The following is a 23701-nucleotide window of genomic DNA, read 5'->3' as shown; positions in this document are numbered from 1 at the left end:
TCCCTGCTGCTCGCTGTGCGGTGACGTCAGTCCTCCCAGTCACTCCCCCTCTCTCACACAGTCTCCGCCGCGCTGGATGCTGGGAAGTCTACACCCAACATGGCAGGAGACTTGAAAAGAGTCTTAGGCGCCCGGCTGGAGGAACTGACCGGGGAGGAGCCCGTGTGCTGGGACTGAGGCCGGGGCCCAGGGGATCAGCAGGTGAGTGGGGGCTCACTATTACCTGTCCCCTCCCCTTTATCACTAGTGTGCCTCACTATTACCTGACCCCACCCCTTTATCACTAGTGTGCCTCACTATTACCTGACCCCACTCCTTTATCACTAGTGTGCCTCACTATTACCTGACCCCACCCCTTTATCACTAGTGTGCCTCACTATTACCTGGCCCCACCCCTTTATCACTAGTGTGCCTCACTATTACCTGGCCCCACCCCTTTATCACTAGTGTGCCTCACTATTACCTGACCCCTCCCCTTTATCACTAGTGTGCCTCACTATTACCTGACCCCTCCTCTTTATCACTAGTGTGCCTCACTATTACCTGTCCCCACCCCTTTATCACTAGTGTGCCTCACTATTACCTGTCCCCACCCCTTTATCACTAGTGTGCCTCACTATTACCTGACCCCTCCCCTTTATCACTAGTGTGCCTCACTATACCTGACCCCACCCCTTTATCACTAGTGTGCCTCACTATTACCTGGCCCCACCCCTTTATCACTAGTGTGCCTCACTATTACCTGACCCCACCCCTTTATCACTAGTGTGCCTCACTATTACCTGACCCCTCCCCTTTATCACTAGTGTGCCTCACTATTACCTGACCCCTCCTCTTTATCACTAGTGTGCCTCACTATTGCCTGTCCCCACCCCTTTATCACTAGTGTGCCTCACTATTACCTGTCCCCACCCCTTTATCACTAGTGTGCCTCACTATTACCTGACCCCTCCTCTTTATCACTAGTGTGCCTCACTATTACCTGTCCCCACCCCTTTATCACTAGTGTGCCTCACTATTACCTGTCCCCTCCCCTTTATCACTAGTGTGCCTCACTATTACCTGTTCCCTCCCCTTTATCACTAGTGTGCCTCACTATTACCTGTCCCCTCCCCTTTATCACTAGTGTGCCTCACTATTACCTGTCCCCACCCCTTTATCACTAGTGTGCCTCACTATTACCTGTCCCCACCCCTTTATCACTAGTGTGCCTCACTATTATTACCTGTCCCCACCCCTTTATCACTAGTGTGCCTCACTATTATTACCTGTCCTCACCCCTTTATCACTAGTGTGCCTCACTATTACCTGTCCCCTCCCCTTTATCACTAATGTGCCTCACTATTACCTGACCCCACCCCTTTATCGCTAGTGTGCCTCACTATTACCTGTCCCCTCCCCTTTATCACTAGTGTGCCTCGCTATTACCTGACCCCACCCCTTTATCGCTAGTGTGCCTCACTATTACCTGTACCCTCCCCTTTATCACTAGTGTGCCTCACTATTACCTGTCCCCACCCCTTTATCACTAGTGTGCCTCACTATTACCTGTCCCCACCCCTTTATCACTTGTGTGCCTCACTATTACCTGTCCCCATTCCTTTATCACTAGTGTGCCTCACTATTATTACTTGCACCCACCCCTTTATCACTAGTGTGCCTCACTATTATTGCCTGTCCCCACCCCTTTATCACTAGTGTGCCTCACTATTACCTGTCCCCACCCCTTTATTTCTAGTGTGCCTCACTATTACCTGTCCCCACCCCTTTATCACTAGTGTGCCTCACTTATTACTTGTCCCCACCCTTTTATCACTAGTGTGCCTCACTATTACCTGTCCCCACCCCTTTATCACTAGGGTGCCTCACTTTTACCTGTCCCCATCCCTTTATCACTAGTGTGCCTCACTTATTACTTGTCCCCACCCCTTTATCACTAGTGTGCCTCACTATTACCTGTCCCCACCCCTTTATCACTAGTGTGCCTCACTATTACCTGTACCCACCCCTTTATCACTAGTGTGCCTCACTATAACCTGACCCCACCCCTTTATCACTAGTGTGCCTCACTTATTACTTGTCCCCACCCCTTTATCACTAGTGTGCCTCACTATTACCTGTCCCCATCCCTTTATCACGAGTGTGCCTCACTATTACCTGTCCACACCCCTTTATCACTAGTGTGCCTCACTATTACCTGTACCCACCCCTTTATCACTAGTGTGCCTCACTATTATTGCCTGTCCCCACCCCTTTATCACTAGTGTGCCTCACTATTACCTGTACCTACCCCTTTATCACTAGTGTGCCTCACTATTATTACCTGTCCCCACCCCTTTATCACTAGTGTGCCTCACTATTATTACCTGTCCCCACCCCTTTATCACTAGTGTGCCTCACTATTATTACTTGTCCCCACCCCTTTATCACTAGTGTGCCTCACTATTATTACTTGTCCCCACCCCTTTATCACTAGTGTGCCTCACTATTATTACTTGTCCCCACCCCTTTATCACTAGTGTGCCTCACTATTACCTGTACCCACCCCTTTATCACTAGTGTGCCTCACTATTACCTGTACCCACCCCTTTATCACTAGTGTGCCTCACTATTACCTGTACCCACCCCTTTATCACTAGTGTGCCTCACTATTACCTGTACCCACCCCTTTATCACTAGTGTGCCTCACTATTACCTGTCCCCACCCCTTTATCACTAGTGTGCCTCACTATTACCTGACCCCTCCCCTTTATCACTAGTGTGCCTCACTATTACCTGACCCCTCCCCTTTATCACTAGTGTGCCTCACTATTACCTGACCCCTCCCCTTTATCACTAGTGTTCCTCACTATTACCTGTCCCCATAAATGTGTGACTTTCTGGTGCTGGTCTCCTCCTCGCACTGTTGGTCGTATTCTTGTGGTCCTGAGTCTCTGTGTGTGTTACTGGGATCTGCATTCTGTGCTGCTTGTGTAACGTGTTACTACCTGACCATCCTTATTTCTCAGTCACGCTCACACTTCTACGGTCTTATTTCTCAGGTTTTCGAATGCATTGATGTGTGAAGGTTTCCATCTGTTTTTTCCATCGCTGCTCCAGTAATCCCAGTAATCTGTATCCTCTCCGTGCTTCTATCTGTGCCTGGCCGCCCTCTGCCGCCTCAGGGCACCACCTTCTCGTACAAACCCACCTGTAGCTCTTGGGCTGCAGGCATGTCATTGTATCCCCCAACACGGGCGACAGCAACACCACCTCCCTCCTCGCCCTGCCTGTCGTCTGCCACCCAGGATCGCAGGAGGAGGAGACTGTGCAGGTGAGAGATGGAAGATGACGGCAAGAAGGGGAAAAAGGTAAGAAAGTGTCACTGTTACCACATGTATACTGGAGCAGAAGAGTGCAAGCTCTTGGGCACCGAAGTGCTGTAAATGTTCTGTAATAATATGTGATTTCTCTGTAATTACACAGCACTGTTTCTACTTTATAAATGAACTATACACTGCTGGCTGATGTGCTCAGTACATTGTTATTTGTCTTATATTCTGCTATTGACTCTGCTGGGCTCGTACACACAGCGCGTTCCCAGTGTCTGTGATACTGTACAGCTCATAGCGGTGACCTGTCCTGATGTGGTGAGTCGTGCAGATATATCAGGAGATGAGTGATGTGTTAGTGAGGACTGGGCTGCATGTGACAGGGGCAGTGACATGATGTGAGGAGGGGAATGGAGGCAGCAGGAAGCCACAGACTGAGAGTTATATAGTGGAAGGAGCAGGGTCCTCCAGCAGCACAGAGTATATCAGGAGATGAGTGATGTGTTAGTGAGGACAGGGCTGCATGTGACAGGGGCAGTGACATGATGTGAGGAGGGGGATAGAGGCAGCAGGAAGTCACAGACTGAGAGTTATATAGTGGAAGGAGCAGGTTCCCCAGCAGCACAGAGTATATCAGGAGATGAGTGATGTGTTAGTGAGGACAGGGCTGCATGTGACAGGGGCAGTGACATGATGTGAGGAGGGGGATAGAGGCAGCAGGAAGTCACAGACTGAGAGTTATATAGTGGAAGGAGCAGGTTCCCCAGCAGCACAGAGTATATCAGGAGATGAGTGATGTGTTAGTGAGGACAGGGCTGCATGTGACAGGGGCAGTGATATGATGTGAGGAGGGGAATAGAGGCAGCAGGAAGCCACAGACTGAGAGTTATATAGTGGTAGGAGCAGGGTCCCCAGCAGCACAAAGTATATCAGGAGATGAGTGATGTGTTAGTGAGGACAGGGCTGCATGTGACAGGGGCAGTGACATGATGTGAGGAGGGGAATGGTGGCAGCAGGAAGCCACAGACTGAGAGTTATATAGTGGAAGGAGCAGGGTCCCCAGCAGCACAGAGTATATCAGGAGATGGGTGATGTGTTAGTGAGGACAGGGCTGCATGTGACAGGGGCAGTGACATGATGTGAGGAGGTGGATGGAGGCAGCAGGAAGCCACAGACTGAGAGTTATATAGTGGAAGGAGCAGGGTCCCCCAGCAGCACAGAGTATATCAGGAGATGAGTGATGTGTTAGTGAGGACAGGGCTGCATGTGACTGGGGCAGTGACATGATGTGAGGAGGGGAATGGAGGCAGCAGGAAGCCACAGACTGAGAGTTATATAGTGGTAGGAGCAGGGTCCCCCAGCAGCACAGAGTATATCAGGAGATGAGTGATGTGTTAGTGAGGACAGGGCTGCATGTGACAGGGGCAGTGACATGATGTGAGGAGGGGAATGGAGGCAGCAGGAAGCCACAGACTGAGAGTTATATAGTGGTAGGAGCAGGGTCCCCCAGCAGCACAGAGTATATCAGGAGATGAGTGATGTGTTAGTGAGGACAGGGCTGCATGTGACAGGGGCAGTGACAGGATGTGAGGAGGGGAATGGAGGCAGCAGGAAGCCACAGACTGAGAGTTATATAGTGGAAGGAGCAGGGTCCTCAGCAGCACAGAGTATATCAGGAGATGAGTGATGTGTTAGTGAGGACAGGGCTGCATGTGACAGGGGCAGTGACATGATGTGAGGAGGGGGATAGAGGCAGCAGGAAGTCACAGACTGAGAGTTATATAGTGGAGGGAGCAGGGTCCCCCAGCAGCACAGAGTATATCAGGAGATGAGTGATGTGTTAGTGAGGACAGGGCTGCATGTGACAGGGGCAGTGACATGATGTGAGGAGGAGAATGGAGGCAGCAGGAAGTCACAGACTGAGAGTTATATAGAGCAAGAAGCAGGGTCCCCAGCAGCACAGAGTATATCAGGAGATGAGTGATGTGTCAGTGAGGACTGGGCTGCATGTGACAGGGGCAGTGACATGATGTGAGGAGGGGGATAGAGGCAGCAGGAAGTCACAGACTGAGAGTTATATAGTGGAAGGAGCAGGGTCTTCAGCAGCACAGAGTATATCAGGAGATGAGTGATGTGTTAGTGAGGACAGGGCTGCATGTGACAGGGGCAGTGACATGATGTGAGGAGGAGAATGGAGGCAGCAGGAAGTCACAGACTGAGAGTTATATAGAGCAAGGAGCAGGGTACCCAGCAGCACAGAGTATATCAGGAGATGAGTGATGTGATAGTGAGGACAGGGCTGCATGTGACAGGGGCAGTGACATGATGTGAGGAGGGGGATAGAGGCAGCAGGAAGTCACAGACTGAGAGTTATATAGTGGAAGGAGTAGGGTCCCCAGCAGCACAGAGTATATCAGGAGATGAGTGATGTGTTAGTGAGGACAGGGCTGCTTGTGACAGGGGCAGTGACATGATGTGAGGAGGGAATGGAGGCAGCAGGAAGGCACAGACTGAGAGTTATATAGTGGAAGGAGCAGGGTCCCCAGCAGCACAGAGTATATCAGGAGAGGAGTGATGTGTTAGTGAGGACAGGGCTGCATGTGACAGGGGCAGTGACATGATGTGAGGAGGGGAATGGAGGCAGCAGGAAGCCACAGACTGAGAGTTATATAGTGGAAGGAGCAGGGTCCCCCAGCAGCACAGAGTATATCAGGAGAGGAGTGATGTGTTAGTGAGGACAGGGCTGCATGTGACGGGGCAGTGATATGATGTGAGGAGGAGAATGGAGGCAGCAGGAAGTCACAGACTGAGAGATATATAGTGGAAGGAGCAGGGTCCCCAGCAGCACAGAGCAGTGATGTAAAATTCCCGTCATTCTTGTGTGGGCAGATTTTGCTGTCAGACACACCTCCTATGTGAAGTTTAGAACTGGTCTCTGGGCATTCAGGTACAGGAGCTGTATAACAAGGCTCCCATTTATGGAGCAAACTGTAAATGAATAGAAGCATTTTCTGTGGTTTAGAAGAATCTATTTATAGTCAAACATCTGCTGACGGAGGGGTATTAGTGATGCTGTATTACAGTGTAAGGAGCTTTATATGTCTGTCCTGATCTATGTAATAAGCGGAGTGTCCTGTTATGAGAGTATCACTGTGTCAGTTGGACAATATTAATACACATCACAAATCACTGACTGCTCCCTTCATATACTGTACGAAATCTTATTACATTTCACTCTCCATTTATTTCTCTTTGATTCGATCAGTAAATTAGAGGAGTAGGAATATGGGGATATTTTTCACGCAGTCACACTGTGCCGTGACCTCTGACCCGTGCTGCCATGTGTCTGCCGTGTACCTCTGACCCGTGCTGCCATGTGTCTGCCGTGTACCTCTGACCCGTGCTGCCATGTGTCTGCCGTGTACCTCTGACCCGTGCTGCCATGTGTCTGCCGTGTACCTCTGACCCGTGCTGCCATGTGTCTGCCGTGTACATCTGACCCGTGCTGCCGTGTACCTCTGACCCGTGCTGCCATGTGTCTGCCGTGTACCTCTGACCCGTGCTGCCGTGTACCTCTGACCCGTGCTGCCATGTGTCTGCCGTGTACCTCTGACCCTCTGTCTGTCTCCTGTACTGAACTCATATCCTGGAAGGTAGACGTCTCAGCTCGCTCTCTGCAGGGATCTCTCTGTGCCCTCCTACAGGGCAGAATAAATGCCCTCTGGCCATGGCTCATTGTAATGGAGCGCCAGTAGGGATAGCTACGTCCTCGTCAAAACATAATCACTTTGTAGCATTGTCAGCGATATCTCTGCGTGTGTGGCCCCAACACCCGATGATCTGACAAGAATCCAAACTGCTTTATTCACAAAATGCTGCAAACCCAGACGTGTGAGTTAACACTTGTTACATGTTGTATCCTGTGTTTATTCTCCAGCAACTCTGCCAAACCTCTCATTAACCTCCCCCCATATATATATTTTATTTTGTTTTCTTTGTCTGGCCTGTGCCAATGTTTGGGAAGTTTTAGGTTACTCTCTGGTAACAGTAAAAAGTGATAATGAAATAATGTTATCAGTGATCTCCATCGATAACTAGCGTGTGATGTGCGCTATTACTGTGTGCGGCAGTCTGGGTTCTGATCACGCTGATAAATATTATTATAGTACATTTAAAAATGACCCCCACCTAGAAGAACCGTAGAACCTTATATTCAGGGCTTAATATGTAGACAAAGGAGAAGTGGAGTTCAACAATGTCTGATCTGTGCTGGGAGGACATGAAAATTACATTTAAACATTAAAGATCAATGGGGCGAAAATAAATGCAGGAATTATATTCCCATGCGTTCCAGCACAAATTAAACTCTGGACATATGAAAGTCTGTATTACTGAGCTGAATAATATACATGAAATAATAGGAGTGTTTATACTTGTATATCGCTCTCCTCTGCTGCAGTACATGTTAGGGGGATGAGCTTGTCTCACCCAGCAGGCACAGAGTGACTGGCCAACTCAAACTCAATCTTTCAAAAACTGAATTAATAATATTCCCACCCAAGAACAGAAGCTTCCTGCCTGACATTTCTATTTCTGTCCATAACATGACCATAAATCCAACCCCGCAAGCTCGTTGTGTAGGTGTAATCCTTGATTCACAACTGTCGTTTATTCCCCACATCAACTCTATATCTAAATCATGTTACATACACCTAAAGAACATTTCCAGAATACGCACATATCTGACACAAGACACCGCAAAAACATTAATTCATGCACTCATCATCTCCCGCATCGACTATTGCAATTCCCTCCTTACTGGTCTTCCCAAAGTCAGACTTGAACCCCTACAATCTATTTTGCACGCAGCGGCTAGACTGATTTTCCTTACAAACCGTTCTTCCTCTGCTGAGCCACTCTGTCAGTCTCTACATTGGCTGCCTGTATTTCAACGAATCCAATATAAAATTCTTCTACTAACATACAAGGCCATCAACAAAATTGCACCGACATACATCTCCTCACTGGTCTCGAAATATCTCCCTACTCGACACCTCCGTTCTGCACAAGATCTACGTCTCTCCTCCACTCTCATCACATCCTCCCATTCTCGGTTACAGGATTTTTTCCGGGCTGCACCTACTTTGTGGAATTCCCTCCCTCGCGCAGTAAGACTTTACTCTAGTCTTCAAACCTTCAAGCGTTCACTGAAAACCCACCTCTTCAGACAAGGTTATGATATTCCTCAACCATCATCTTAATTTCCCTAGATTACCCTATTACCACCCTCTACACAACTAACACAAGACAACAACCTTCTGACCAACATTGCAACACACACCCCCCACTCAATACTTTTACCTTTGCAGTCTGGCTGGTCCATTGTGCAATATGATGTAGCACATGCCCTTGTGTTTCTAACTCCCATTGTCCTATAGATTGTAAGCTTGTGAGCAGGGTTCTCTTACCTCTCTGTCTGTATGTATTACCCAGTATTGTCTTATTAATGTTTGTTCCCAATTGTAAAGCGCTACGGAATTTGCTGGCGCTATATAAATAACTGTTGATGATGATGACTGGCAGATGTGCACTCCTTAGATTGGTTAATTTATACACTGGGCAGTGAGGTCTTCTTGCCTTGTATGAAATCCCATGTGGACACTGTGATGATGTGGGGGGGTGTCAGCTGTCTGTAATGAAGGGGGGGTTTACTAGATCTGCATTATAATGTCAGGGTAACACCAGACAATGTGTTTTACTTCCGTGGCTCCTCTGGCCCCTTCCCTTCTTTCTGGTTTTATGAACTCTCTAAATAACCAGTATCCAGGTGAGGCTACTTACGAGTATTACACATCAATATATAGTTTATTTCTGCATGTTTGCATTATATACTCTGCCCTTTGTAATTTGGACGGAAATTGCCCAAATGCCTGGTATTGATTTAGTTATTTGAACATGTTAACTCTGTAGTGATCCTAATTATCCCTAATACATAATGCAAAGTTCTGGGGTTATGAACATAACCATTGTCTTGTCTTTGGGGGTTTTATTTGTGGCATTAACGAGGTTCTGCAGTTTCAACACTTTAATAAAATGATACTAAATACACTTATTAAAGTGGTCCGTGTCCTTCTCCCGGAACACGTTTTGTGTTCCTCGAGGTGTTGATTCCCTGTGGGAAGCCGTGTTTTGGTGATAGATGATGAGTAGACTTCTGGCCACGTGTGCTGACATCCTACATGTCCAGGGTACGTCTGATAAGGGCTGTGCAGGAATCTTACCCTCTGTCTGGTGCTGTTTATCACGCTGCCCTGTGTATATCTGGGTTTCCTCTGACTGTCAGGGTGGGGCTGGGAACTACATTTGTTCTCACTGGTGAGTTCCTGGGAATTGTCTTTTCCTCTTGTCACAGAGGTGGGTGCGCCCACAGCCCCCTCCCCGTGGCTGTCATCGTCTGCTATAGTCCAGGCCGTGTTTACTGCTGAGGCAAAGGACGCAGCCCCCCCAAGTGTGATCACATTGGGGTCTCCGCTGGTGTTATGGTATGTCTGTGGTCATTATTACATAGGTCTCTGCTGGGTGTTATGGTATGTCTGTTGTCATTATTACATAGGTCTCCGCTGGTGTTATGGTATGTCTGTGGTCATTATTACATAGGTCTCTGCTGGTGTTATGGTATGTCTGTGGTCATTATTACATAGGTCTCTGCTGGTGTTATGGTATGTCTGTGGTCATTATTACATAGGTCTCTGCTGGGTGTTATGGTATGTCTGTGGTCATTATTACATAGGTCTCCGCTGGTGTTATGGTATGTCTGTGGTCATTATTACATAGGTCTCTGCTGGTGTTATGGTATGTCTGTGGTCATTATTACATAGGTCTCTGCTGGTGTTATGGTATGTCTGTGGTCATTATTACATAGGTCTCTGCTGGGTGTTATGGTATGTCTGTGGTCATTATTACATAGGTCTCTGCTGGTGTTATGGTATGTCTGTGGTCATTATTACATAGGTCTCTGCTGGTGTTATGGTATGTCTGTGGTCATTATTACATAGGTCTCTGCTGGTGTTATGGTATGTCTGTGGTCATTATTACATAGGTCTCCGCTGGTGTTATGGGGTGTCTGTGGTCATTATTACATAGGTCTCTGCTGGTGTTATGGTATGTCTGTGGTCATTATTACATAGGTCTCTGCTGGTGTTATGGTATGTCTGTGGTCATTATTACATAGGTCTCTGCTGGGTGTTATGGTATGTCTGTGGTCATTATTACATAGGTCTCTGCTGGGTGTTATGGTATGTCTGTGGTCATTATTACATAGGTCTCCGCTGGTGTTATGGTATGTCTGTGGTCATTATTACATAGGTCTCTGCTGGTGTTATGGTATGTCTGTGGTCATTATTACATAGGTCTCTGCTGGTGTTATGGTATGTCTGTGGTCATTATTACATAGGTCTCTGCTGGGTGTTATGGTATGTCTGTGGTCATTATTACATAGGTCTCTGCTGGTGTTATGGTATGTCTGTGGTCATTATTACATAGGTCTCTGCTGGTGTTATGGTATGTCTGTGGTCATTATTACATAGGTCTCTGCTGGTGTTATGGTATGTCTGTTGTCATTATTACATAGGTCTCTGCTGGTGTTATGGTATGTCTGTGGTCATTATTACATAGGTCTCTGCTGGTGTTATGGTATGTCTGTGGTCATTATTACATAGGTCTCTGCTGGTGTTATGGTATGTCTGTTGTCATTATTACATAGTTTACTATGATTCGCTGATACAGGCTCTGCAGATTGTCCAATAATCGGCCTGAGCATTAACCCTTCCCTATTCAGGTAGCTGAGAACTGAGCTGAATGGAATGAGAAAAGCTTAGTTTCAATTGTAAAACTTTTGAGTGAATCATTTAAATACTGGCAACAAACTGTTATTCAATTCTTTAGTAGTACCGTTTATAGCCAGCAGATGTCGCTGTCTTTATTTAAACCGTGTTTGTTTTCCTCTTCCCTATAGATTTATTCCTCGTCTTTCCCAAATGTTCCCTCACAAATCTTACACATATCCCCCACCGCTTCCTGCCCTAATAGTTTCTTCTTTAATTACAAGTATGGCAGCATGACCCATGTTCTCCACAGACACAGATCTATAATTGTCCTGTTTGCAGGATTTCAGAGCATTTTTGCTGATTTGTGAACTAGCGAATTGTTCATTTAATATAACAGTTGTTTATTCTGTCGGAGTGTGAGCTGAAGACTTACAGCGCATTGGGAGCTGCTGCAGGACATTGCTTGCCTGCCACAGACCCCTGCCTCTCAAAACCAAGGCTGGGGACCGCTGTCCTAGATAACCAGCTAGATAAGTAGTAGCTAGTGGGCTGTACAGTCCTGCAGGACGGTAGATAAGTAGTAGCTAGTGAGCTGTACAGTCCTGCAGGACGGTAGATAAGTAGTAGCTAGTGAGCTGTACAGTCCTGCAGGAATTGAACTCATGACCCCAGTGCTGTGAGGCAGAAGTGCTAACCACTGAGCCACCGTGCTGCCTGTATTTGAACTGGATTGTGGGAAACTGGCCTCTGATTCCCATATTGTGGCCGGGATTTATCTGATTCTGTTTCTTTGGCAGCACCAAATAAAACCACATTGCAGGAATGCAGGAGAGTGATGAGGTGTCACTGGTTAATGCCGATCGTTAGAGAACGTCGATGTCCCTCTTGCTGTCCTCTCGTCTACAGGAGGAAAAACACCCTTAATAAACAATAATGCTCCTGGGCCCTACCTCCACGTGTGTTGTATGAGGGGAGGGATCAGGGGAAAGTCCATTTACTTATATTTGCCTGTTTTTATCCTACATAATGCTTATAAAGTAAGGATATTTCTTCCATTCTTCTCGCAAAAAAAATATTCCTGAACTCTCTTCGGTATGACCATCACTGGTAATTATTATAATTATATAACTATTGCTACTAATACTGTTACATCTTATTGGTCTTATTGCATGTCTTGCTCTTTTGTTGTATCATACGGCATGATATACAGAGCACAATAATCCTATCTGTATCTACTGAGGATTCAGCACTGAGCTCCCTGCTGTTCACAGTACATTAAATATCCTTCTTTTTGCCTACAGTATGCTACTCATTGCTGGGCCAGTACTCGGCTCTGTGCATGTACAAACCCTGTAAGTGGATATTGTGTTAAGAAAACCTAAATACAAGAACAACCCTACAATATAGTTGCACCCCAGTTTTGCATAGACATTACAAATTTAAAATGTAGTGTGCTGCTTTAAGCTCCACCCATGCTTACTGTACTCCGCCCCCAAACCTTGTATCCTGCAATGTGTATCGCTGGGTACGATGGTGCAGAGACGTGAGGTTCTCTCTATATATTGATTGATCCGTATTTTTCTGGCCTGAACCAGTATAGACTTTGTCCCTGTTTTCTAGTGAGTGCACAAACCTGGGGCTCTCAGGGTTTTACCCCAAGATCATTTCAGGGTCACTAGTCTCAGAAACCAACAGGAAGCTGCTCAATGTAGATGGAAACAAACATAAACACCAAAATAGACACTTTGCCCGCGTGTCATAATCAGTCCTATAAAAACATCTGGATTCAGTTTTACAGGGTTTTTTTTTTAATTAAACAGTGGTGTTGCCTTTCTCAGCCAATCAGATTGCAGCAATCCTTTCACTAGTACCGTTTAGAAAATGAAAACATTCTCATGAATATTGATTCAGTGACAGAATAGCCGCCTCCTCCGTATGACAGCAGGTGCCCTTTAAACATCTGTGGTGAGATTAAGCTGTTACTACATCACTTAAAGAAGGAAGTTGTGGTCCCCGCCCACCCCCACGTCTGCGTAGTTATTACTTTGAGAGGTATACGGCTATGTGATTTAATGCTCCTGGGTTTACAGATGGACGGAGAGGTAGGTGGGGGGGCGATGTGCTTCCATGGCGGACAGTTGTGTTTGCTGGTCGATGTGATGCTTCTGTCTGGGCAGCCAGGGATCTCTGCTCTCTCTCCGCCCCGTCTTAGAACCAGCCAGTGGCTTACAAAGTCCTGTGTTCCTGTAGAGTGTTCAGGACCCTGGAAGGTCTCTGGGGATGGATGGGAGATGTCACGGAGGTGACTCCATCGATGCTGGAAACACTCCGACAGTAGATGATAAAAGATGTCTATATGCAGTCGTATAATGGATCATTCTAAGTACTTTATAACTTACTCTGCGTGATATGAAGCATAAACTTCCTATCTAGCCCCCATCTGATCTTCTTTCTCCCCTCACAACCGTCTTTACTTGCCCCACAACCCTCTCTCGTGTACATAGTACAGCTCAGCCTTTTTATTACCTCTATGTAACTTGTGTGGTCTCTTCCACATTATTGAGTGTGTGGTTTTCAGTATGGTATGGTATGGTGTGAGACGAGGGTCACTCTTATTTGGTTTAACCTCTTCATGTGCCGACCACAAGACCTCTTCCTCTATGTACACATCCTGTTCCTTTCCTCGGCTGCTGAACACCTGCTCGCCCTGGGGCGTGGGTGCCTTAGAGAACCAGTTATAGTGTGTGACTGTCAGTTCCTCTTAGACATACACAATCTCTGCACTCTGTATGTTCCCCAGCAGAATGGTACAGTCCTGTCTGGCGTTACATATACATTCAGACTTTTAAGCTGCTTCCCAATATTGACTCCTGGTTCCTGCTACACCCCTCACGCTGCTAGGTGCCGGCAGCCATGGTGGTCGGTAAGGAGCCGTCATTTGATAGAGATTTGTCCTGGTGAATGGAGCGCGGCCGCATTCTCCAGGCTGAACACACGGTGATGCCCTCGATGACTCTGATGACCTGTATGGGGTGTCAGCCCTGCAATATCTCATTCAGGTTCCCTGCAGTGCAGGGTGGTGGCCCAGAATGATGGTCCTCTCGTGCGTAGGCTATGGGGCCTTTTACATTAAGGACATGACTGTGTATGGTGGGACTAGTAGTTCCACAACCGCTGAAGTCACAGAATGTGTTGTATACCGATCAGCCATTGATTGTGGTGTCTCTGGAGGGAGCGTTTCCCTTGTGTTGTGTATGTTGCTTTAGTTAGTAAAAGGCCAATTCTCTTGGGTAACTGTGACTGGTACAAAAAACAACCCCCTCCCCCATCTCCTGGCACGGCCAGAAGGTCTGGGATTGCTCCTGCAATGAGCCACTGCTAGAAACTTCCCAAAGTTGTCAAAACCGATATGACGGGCGATGCAGAGATGAGAGAATATCCCCCAATCCCAGAATCCTAACATCTTGGCAGTGTCTGTTCCAAAATCTAACCGGGTGCGTTGGTAGATAGGACAGAATATTTCTACATCCACCTATCAGTACGGTGCATGTAAATCTCTGATGTGTACAGTGTAATATGGCCGAGGATCAGGGCCCTGTGATTGTATGTTGTATGTAACCTGCTTTATACCTGATATAACTGTAGAGACGGTCAGTCCATTAGGGGCTCTCTATTAATGGTCTTCTCTCCCAGCAGCCTGGAATTGTGTCCCCATTTAAACGGGTCTTCCAGAAGGGGGAGAAGGGGAGAGATAAGAAGGCTCAGGAGAAGGTGACAGAGCGGCGGCCTCTACACACCGTGTCCGCGTCACCGGCCGAACATCGCGTGGAGCCGGACATGCTGCTCAACGATTATATTGAGAAAGAAGTCAAGGTGGGGACACCTCTCATAAACGCGTTGTCCCAATTTTCAGCTGGTTCGCTGTCTAAGCAAATTATTCATCCAACCTTACATTGAGATGCTTCGTATAAGGGCTCTATATCCTGTAGGGACGTTTACTGTGAACTATTATTTTCTAATATGTAAATTAAATATATAAATAATTATATTATATGAACCTGAATTGTTCTGTCTCTAGTATTTAGGGCAGTTGACTTCTATCCCCGGATACCTCAACCCTTCTAGCCGGACGGAGATCCTGCAGCTTCTAGACAACGCCAAGGTGAGGAAGAAACATGGAGCGTAATATAAGTTTATTTAGAGGACGAGCACTAAGTGTTATTGGGTCTCTTTGTAGAATGTTCTTTGGAGTCTGGCTGATATTTTACTTTGCACAATAAATGTGCATAATACAGACTGTCCAACGGCCATATTGTACCAGCTGCTTATAAACTGGCCGGATCTCCCTTTTACATAGGTTCTGCCTGTCGTACATAAAGTATACTGGGACCATTGATGTACAGCGTGGTGTACAGTGGCGGCTATACCGCACCTGCTGACTTTATTATTATGTGTTTCTATAAACAGAGAATTTGACGGCAGATAAGAACCACTTGGCCCATCTAGTCTGCCCATATTATAACCTATGATCACCTCAAACCTCATTTGATCCTTTATTCTTTATAAGGATAACCTTATGTCTATCCCAAGTATATTTATATTGCTGTAGTGTATTAGCCTCTACCACCTCTGATGAGGGGTTATTCCACTTACCCACTACCCTTCTGTGAAGTAGTTCCCTCTGAACCTACTTCCCCCCCCCAGTGTCGGTACATGTCCTCGTGTTCTAATACTTCTCTTCCCCCCAGTGTCAGTACATGTCCTCGTGTTCTAATACTTCTCTTCCCCCCAGTGTCAGTACATGTCCTCGTGTTCTAATACTTCTCTTCCCCCCAGTGTCAGTACATGTCCTCGTGTTCTAATACTTCTCTTCCCCCCAGTGTCAGTACATGTCCTCGTGTTCTAATACTTCTCTTCCCCCCAGTGTCAGTACATGTCCTCGTGTTCTAATACTTCTCTTCCCCCCAGTGTCAGTACATGTCCTCGTGTTCTAATACTTCTCTTCCCCCCAGTGTCAGTACATGTCCTCGTGTTCTAATACTTCTCTTCCCCCCAGTGTCAGTACATGTCCTCGTGTTCTAATACTTCTCTTCCCCTCAGTGTCAGTACATGTCCTCGTGTTCTAATACTTCTCTTCCCCCCAGTGTCAGTACATGTCCTCGTGTTCTAATACTTCTCTTCCCCCCCAGTGTCAGTACATGTCCTCGTGTTCTAATACTTCTCTTCCCCCCAGTGTCAGTACATGTCCTCGTGTTCTAATACTTCTCTTCCCCCCAGTGTCAGTACATGTCCTCGTGTTCTAATACTTCTCTTCCCCTCAGTGTCAGTACATGTCCTCGTGTTCTAATACTTCTCTTCCCCCAGTGTCAGTACATGTCCTCGTGTTCTAATACTTCTCTTCCCCCCAGTGTCAGTACATGTCCTCGTGTTCTAATACTTCTCTTCCCCCCCAGTGTCAGTACATGTCCTCGTGTTCTAATACTTCTCTTCCCCCCAGTGTCAGTACATGTCCTCGTGTTCTAATACTTCTCTTCCCCCCAGTGTCAGTACATGTCCTCGTGTTCTAATACTTCTCTTCCCCCCAGTGTCAGTGCATGTCCTCGTGTTCTAATACTTCTCTTCCCCCCAGTGTCAGTACATGTCCTCGTGTTCTAATACTTCTCTTCCCCCCAGTGTCAGTACATGTCCTCGTGTTCTAATACTTCTCTTCCCCCCAGTGTCAGTACATGTCCTCGTGTTCTAATACTTCTCTTCCCCCCAGTGTCAGTACATGTCCTCGTATTCTTGTACTTATCTTCCCTCCAGTGTCAGTACATGTCCTCATGTTCTAATACTTCTCTTCCCCCCAGTGTCAGTACATGTCCTCGTGTTCTAATACTTCTCTTCCCCCCAGTGTCAGTACATGTCCTCGTATTCTTGTACTTATCTTCCCTCCAGTGTCAGTACATGTCCTCATGTTCTAATACTTCTCTTCCCCCCAGTGTCAGTACATGTCCTCGTATTCTTGTACTTATCTTCCTTTGTAGAATGTTTCCCTCCTGCACCTTGTTCAAACCCTGGATATATCTGAAGTTTTTATCATATCCCCCCGTTCCCTTCTCTGCTCCAAACTATACAGATTAAGATCCCTGCAGAATAGGAGGAAACTAGCAGATTTAAATCTGCTGTACCTGCTCTGGAGTCCACGGATCAGTAACGACCGATCAGTCTAATTGGGCTTCTAATTTGCTGTTGTAGATTAGCTTATGACGTCCTGCCCCGTACAGGAATACATTCATAGCCAAATACATTTGTAAACAACACTGATCCAGAGCATTTAAATACATTTTTTATTATTACACCCTACTAAGGCTCCCCATTAACCCCTGTGTTTTGCACGCAGAGACTGCACCAGCTCCCCGCCCAGCTGACCCAGGAGCACGACGCGGTCATCAGCCTGTCCGCGTACAATGTCAAGGTGGTATGGCGAGACGGAGAGGACGTAATACTCAGAGTTCCCATCCACGACATTGCGGCCGTCTCCTACATCCGAGATGACTGTCTGCATCTGGTGCTTCTGAAAACGGGTGAGAGCCTGGTTGTGGCACCCGATGTATGTGCTTCATGTAACGTGGGGTCCTTACTCCAATCCCCTGACCGTAACGGATTATTTCCGGATTTTCACACTGATTTTTCTTTTTTTAAATTGGACTTGATGATTTGTACACAGCTGGTGAGTGGTGTAATGATCATAGAATTATAACGAGGGTCTAAGTCTGAAGATGATATTATTTGGGTTAGAATCCCAGACAATGAGCTGGTGAGGAAGTTCTGTGGAAGCCGTGCCGGGCGTTACCATCACAGTGTCTGTATTACATCCTTATCTCACTTCATTTGTTACTCTTCTCTGTATTGATGCAGTTTTATATTTAAATTGGTCCTTGGGGAATATTAAAATTGTTTGCTTAGGTCCCATAGGCCACAATGCAATGTTTGTAATATTAAACTTGAGCACGCAGCATAGTACAGAGTTATACAGACTCTTATTCAGACACTTCATTTACTGCAGCTTCTAAAGCCTTTGTAAGACCCTCTATGGGACAATGGGCATCCTGATCCCTTCAGGGGCCACATGGTGTGGCCCTCTAACCTTCACAAGGGTCATACATTACCCTTAATCATTAATAACATATCAGCAGCATTTTACACACGTGTTACACGCTATAACGCACACATCTGACATCTGGGAGCCACAGGTGAAGGCTCAGGGGGGGGGGGGGGAACCTGCAAATTTAATATATAACCCAAAACCCCAACATTCCCCCTTAAACTGAGATTATTGATATCTGGCTCCCACCCCCCTCACACACCCGGTAACATGAAGTTTGTACCCCATGCACCGTACCCCACTTCTGAAGCTGTTCTCTCTGTACAAATGTAATATATCGCAGTATAACATGAGTGCAGGCAGCATTTATAAGAATATTTACAGCCATCACTAGAAATGACATCACTGAGGCATGAGGTTGCTTTTTGTGCCTCATGCCTCAGTCTTGTCACTGGTTCTTGGTGAAGGCATAAGAGGGGTCCGGTCACCATCTAACCGCTGTTCTTCTCTTGTCCTGTACAGCCCAGGACCCCGGGATCTCTCCCAGCCAGAGCCTGTCCGCAGAGAGTGCCAAAGTCCTCACCTCCGGCTCCCTGTGTGACTGTGGGACGGGCCCCGTGGACTCCTGCTGTCTGGTCATCCTGGCCACGGAGAGCAAAGTAATGTCCCCATTGTCTCCCTGCCTCCACCAGCGACTCTCCTCCATGTAGTGACCGCTTCTCTGTGTTTTGTCCCCCGCAGGCGGCTGCAGAGGAGCTGTGCTCGCTCCTAGGACAGGTCTTCCAGATCGTCTACACCGAATCCACCATCGACTTCCTAGACAGGGCCATATTTGATGGTGCGTCTACACCCACCCGCCATATGTCCCTGCACAGCGGTACGTGAGCCGGATGGAAGCAGAGACTATTCTAGCGATCCATGCGCTATAGAGATTTGTGTTTTGTACAGCGCTGTAGAATATGTCAGGGTCATGTAACTAGTTCTGGGGCTCAGGCTGAATCCCATGTGACGAATGTGCGCATGGTCGATAACTGCACCGATTGCGATATTGTGGTCAGCGATTCACTGTGTTTCCTAATTGGCAACTTTTGTACCTGGGGGAAAAACTGCTTTTGTGTTTGGAAAAAATTCTTAAATGCACAAACTGATACGTGAAGAGGGATAACGTAGCCGTGAGCGCTGTGCGCTGTGTCTCCTGCATGCAAAACACAAACGTGCATTTCCTCCCCTTACAGTGCAACATGGTTCGTGCGGCTGCATATTCTGCACCTCCTAACGCTGTCCGTCCCTATATGAGAATATATATTATGTTTGAATGTTACAAGATGGTTCATTTTTTTTATTATTTTTTTTAATTGAACCAAGTTCTATATTAGGGTTAAAGTTACTTTTTTAAAAAAAAAAATATCGAAGGCCCCAAAAGATGCAGTTCACAATAGATTATATTGTATATCTGACAATCAGGGGAGCCCCTTATACAGATTCTGGGACCCCACTTGTGTACCCCACCCACAGGTTACACCCTGTGAAGTAGACTATGCCTGTATGGTATAGGGCACCATTAATGGGACTGCTGCGTTTTAACGTTTAATCTGCGTTCTTCTGACACCGCTGTGGGTCATACTCTGCGCTCCGGTATTATTGGAGATGTCATATGTCCGTAAAACACTCTGACATCTCAGGGATGAGTGACCTCGTAATTTGCCTATTTCAGATGACTCTTCCAGCAAGATGGAGGGGAAGGAAGGCTACGAGGAAGCCGGGGCCTTGTAAGTAACACACAGTGTCTGTACAGTTTCTCGGTCTGATGGTTGCACTCTTATCACTGACTGTCCTCCTGTCATTACTTCACTGTGTGTGTGTTTAATCCTAACATGGGCTTCGGTGACTGATACAGTTACATTGTAATGATCTTCTCTGTTATTTTCCCAATAGCTCTTTCCAGGGCTCGGTGGACGGCGACGGGAATTCTCCTCATAACAAGACGGCCAGCGAGAGTGAGCTCAGCGCCACAGCGGCGGAGCTGCTGCAGGACTATATGATGACGGTAAGGCCGCTCTGAGGTCACGTGACTGGGGGGGGGGGGGGGGGGGGGCGACTGCACCTTCACCACACAACGCTTATTTGTTGTATCTAATAACCCGCTACAATGTGACTATTAGTACCGGGAACCCACAAAGGCCCAGGACGGGTCCACTGATCATAGGATCACTGGGATCTTCATGCAGTTTATTGTTCCTGATTGTGTCCTTGATGATCCCTGTATTCTATCTACAGTTAAGAACCAAACTATCTTCACAAGAGATCCAGCAGTTTGCGATGCTCATCCACGAGTACCGGAACGGAGCCTCCATCCACGAGTTCTGCATCAATCTCCGCCAACTGTATGGGGACAGCAGGAAGTTTCTGCTGCTAGGTAAGAAAAGAGGGGCGCAGCGACACCCCAACATTCCTCTTTATTAAGGGTCACAGGAACGTGGACTGCGTACATTTTATTTAGATGTGTTCTGATGGTCAGCCAGGTTGCTGGGGATTGTAGTTCAGCAGCAGCTGTGAAGGAACCGATAACTGGTATAATACTGACGTCGGCTCTTCCTCTTATCACCGTGTTTGTATCTCTGGTAGATTCTTGTTATCGTTCTCCATGGTTATCCTGTCCTCCCTCCATGTTGACGTTGTGTGTTCTGTGTACAGAGGATGCTTTTTACAGTAGAGATTTGTGTTTGGTGCCAAAGAAATCAGTCAATTAGAATTGCACAGAAACGCGTCGGGTATTATATCCCCTGTGGATTTTTATGCTAATCTACGACTGTATCATTGGACTGCCGCCATACCTCTGGAGTCTATACTTCTTTCTGTGATGTTCATGCAGCGATAAGAAGGAGGTTACATGTGAATAGGAAAACTCTGCTTTATAATGAAACGCGTGAGTAATTTTATCCCCTTATTACTGCACAACTCACGAGTACTAGCGGGGCTTAATCCGTTAAAATGATCTTCCATTGGGAACGATAAACAAGTCTCGCCTAATAAATCAAACCTGCTGATTCCTATAACAACTGACTGGACTCGGGTCAAAAATCCCTAAAAAGATAACGGGGAAAAGTGACGAGATATATTCTAATAATACGCACTTGTTGATTTGTAGCTATTACAGATATAGAACAGTTATTGAGATGTGGTTTATGGATTGAGTTTATGAACTCAGACGTTTGCTTTTATATTCTATTCCCCTTAAACCATCTCTTTATTTATTTTTATAAATGCTGTAGACGGGTAAATATTTTTATTTGCAACTGTCTGAAAGACGCCCTCGTCCCCGCTGTACGGCTGGGTCTGTCCTCAGGCGGCACAGATCACTTCGCTGCTGCTAGAGCCCGCGTGGCCCTTACCTTGTTCAGCCTGTGAGGGGCAGAGCTAGCGGGTGATGTGAGGGAGAATAACCGCTGATCGAGCTCAAAGAAGCAGATGGTGAAAGAAGAGGAGAGGTTTCGATTTGGCTCATGGGACGGTTCTGGCCTCCTATGTCCACCCAGCAAGTCTGTACCAGTCATGAAGGGGTTAACCTTTAAGATTTCTCTTATAAATCCGTTCGTCAGGTGTTGCTCCTGTTTTACCACACAGGTACTTGGATGTGCCGCGTGTAGTTAACGGCCCTCCCTCTGTTAACTTGTCTTTCCTTCTGCGCAGGTCTCCGGCCATTCATTCCCGAGAAGGACAGCCAACACTTCGAGAATTTCCTGGAGACCATCGGCGTGAAGGACGGACGAGGGATCATCACAGACAGCTTCGGGAGGTACAGACGGACGATGAGCACCGCCTCAAACTCCACCACAAACGGCAACGGCGCGGCGGAGGGCTCAGACGACCAGTCTGTGCCGTCGGAAGGAGACGAATGGGACCGAATGATATCGGACATAAGTAATGACATTGAAGCCCTCGGATGTAGCATGGATCAAGACCTGCCGCCAGGTCCCGCTAACTATTCATGAGTCCTGAAGGTGGCAAATGGCGAGTCCACGAATCCTCACCAGCATTTACTGGATCGGTGGTAAAAGTGGTCTCTGGTCTACTACTTCCAAGCCTTACGGAGAGCACTGATCTGCCACTCTCGGGACCTATCCCCTACGTTTTCAGAACGCCCCCAAGGGCATTAATTTGGCATTGTCGCCTTAACGTTACCCCAAGTGAGCAGAGAGATAATGATGATGCCCAAGTTTTGTTGGGCCTTCAAAATTTAGCGAAAGACTGGAAAACTTTTATACCCTAAAGTGCATTTGTTACAAAGATTCCTTCACTCCTCTGCATCACGGACTGTAAGCTCCTGGGGTTCTGAAGTAATTCGGAGGCAAGTTGTACAATGAAGTGACTGTTTCCTACTTTGCACACTGACTCTTTTCGTTGTTACACACAAGACATCTATGTAATATTTGGGTGAAAAGAAGAAAAAACAAAGTTTACCACAATGTGAATCTGTGAAATGCGTGGGAGTTACGCAGCCGGCGTTGAAGGATGAGCGTGGAGGTTTCTCTGTTCCATGTTGATGATTGGTGTGTGCGCTTGTGTTTTATCAATGTGTACTAGTGTATATTATGTACTCACCAGTGTTTGCCAGTCCCAGGACCCTGCGTTTACAAGGACAGGGTAACCGGGCACGGAGTGTGGGAGACGAGGGCGCCCCACAATAGCGCGGTTACACGAGCTGGTTCTCAGGCCTGTAGCCCTGGGTACACGTTGTATTTATAATGTTTTGTTACATGATTTATACAATGTCTATGCTGTTTACAAGAATTGGCCAATCTTGCTGCTTGTATGTTACAGCGATGCGTGGATCCCGGTTCCACCATTTGTCTTGGTGCCAAAGCTTTGGCGCGTTTCAGATCAGCTGCGATTTCAAGGTTTGGTAAGTTGGTTCAAGGTGTTTATTTTAAAGAAATATGTATATAGCTTTTTCTTTCATTTGTCTCCCTTATATTAATGTCATTTTTAGGGGTTTAGAGCCATTACGAGAGTTTCTCCACACAAAACTATTTACCCTCTATAGTATATTTTTGTTTTTGTCTATTGATATTTATCCTCCAGTCAGCGGTCGTGGCGGTTTTTCATCTACCTCTGCGATCCGCCCGTTATGGCGGAGAAGCGCTGAGATTACTCTACAGCCACTGACAATAATTAAAATGACCTGTGGCGATTCCCTAGTGACATTTTCCCAGGGTCATCATGCTGCCGATCTTGTAATTATCTCCTTGCTTCCCAGCGTCTCTCCGCCATGATGTTTGATCAATAGCGGTAAGTTGGACTACGCTCAGAAAACTGGCCAGCTGCTGAGGAGATGACCACGCCTCAGAAACTTAGGGCCACGATACCGCCGTAATTAAACGCATCCCTATGGAGTTTTCATGAAACGTGTCTCTGTGCGCAGTTTGTGGACTTTTCTGGCTATGATGGGGCTCAGTTCCTCACTAAGATCAGACTGA

At 46.8% G+C, this 23701-nt stretch overlaps 1 protein-coding gene across 5 annotated transcripts; it reads left to right on the top strand.

The window, feature by feature from the left end:
• Positions 1–14: 14 nt before the first annotated feature.
• On the top strand, positions 15–23629 carry CCM2 (CCM2 scaffold protein). 5 transcript variants are annotated; one of them, XM_075214184.1, is made up of 11 exons: positions 15–201; positions 3042–3350; positions 14831–15010; positions 15216–15299; positions 17520–17703; positions 18747–18883; positions 18966–19101; positions 19939–19993; positions 20160–20271; positions 20502–20640; positions 21915–23629. In XM_075214184.1, the coding sequence occupies exons 2-11, from the start codon at positions 3321–3323 to the stop codon at positions 22214–22216; spliced, it is 1359 nt and encodes a 452-aa protein (XP_075070285.1). In that variant the 5' UTR covers positions 15–201; positions 3042–3320; the 3' UTR covers positions 22217–23629. The 5 variants fall into 5 exon arrangements, with proteins under 5 accessions (XP_075070285.1, XP_075070286.1, XP_075070288.1 ...); XM_075214185.1 differs by having other exon boundaries at positions 20–201; positions 14834–15010; XM_075214187.1 differs by lacking the exons at positions 15–201; positions 3042–3350 and adding an exon at positions 9787–9853 and having other exon boundaries at positions 14834–15010.
• Positions 23630–23701: the final 72 nt, after the last annotated feature.

Source organism: Mixophyes fleayi, chromosome 5 (genome assembly GCF_038048845.1).
Source record: "Mixophyes fleayi isolate aMixFle1 chromosome 5, aMixFle1.hap1, whole genome shotgun sequence".
NCBI lineage: Eukaryota > Metazoa > Chordata > Amphibia > Anura > Limnodynastidae > Mixophyes > Mixophyes fleayi.
Note: the sequence above shows the minus strand (reverse complement) of the source record. Positions and strands in the feature narration are given on the sequence as shown.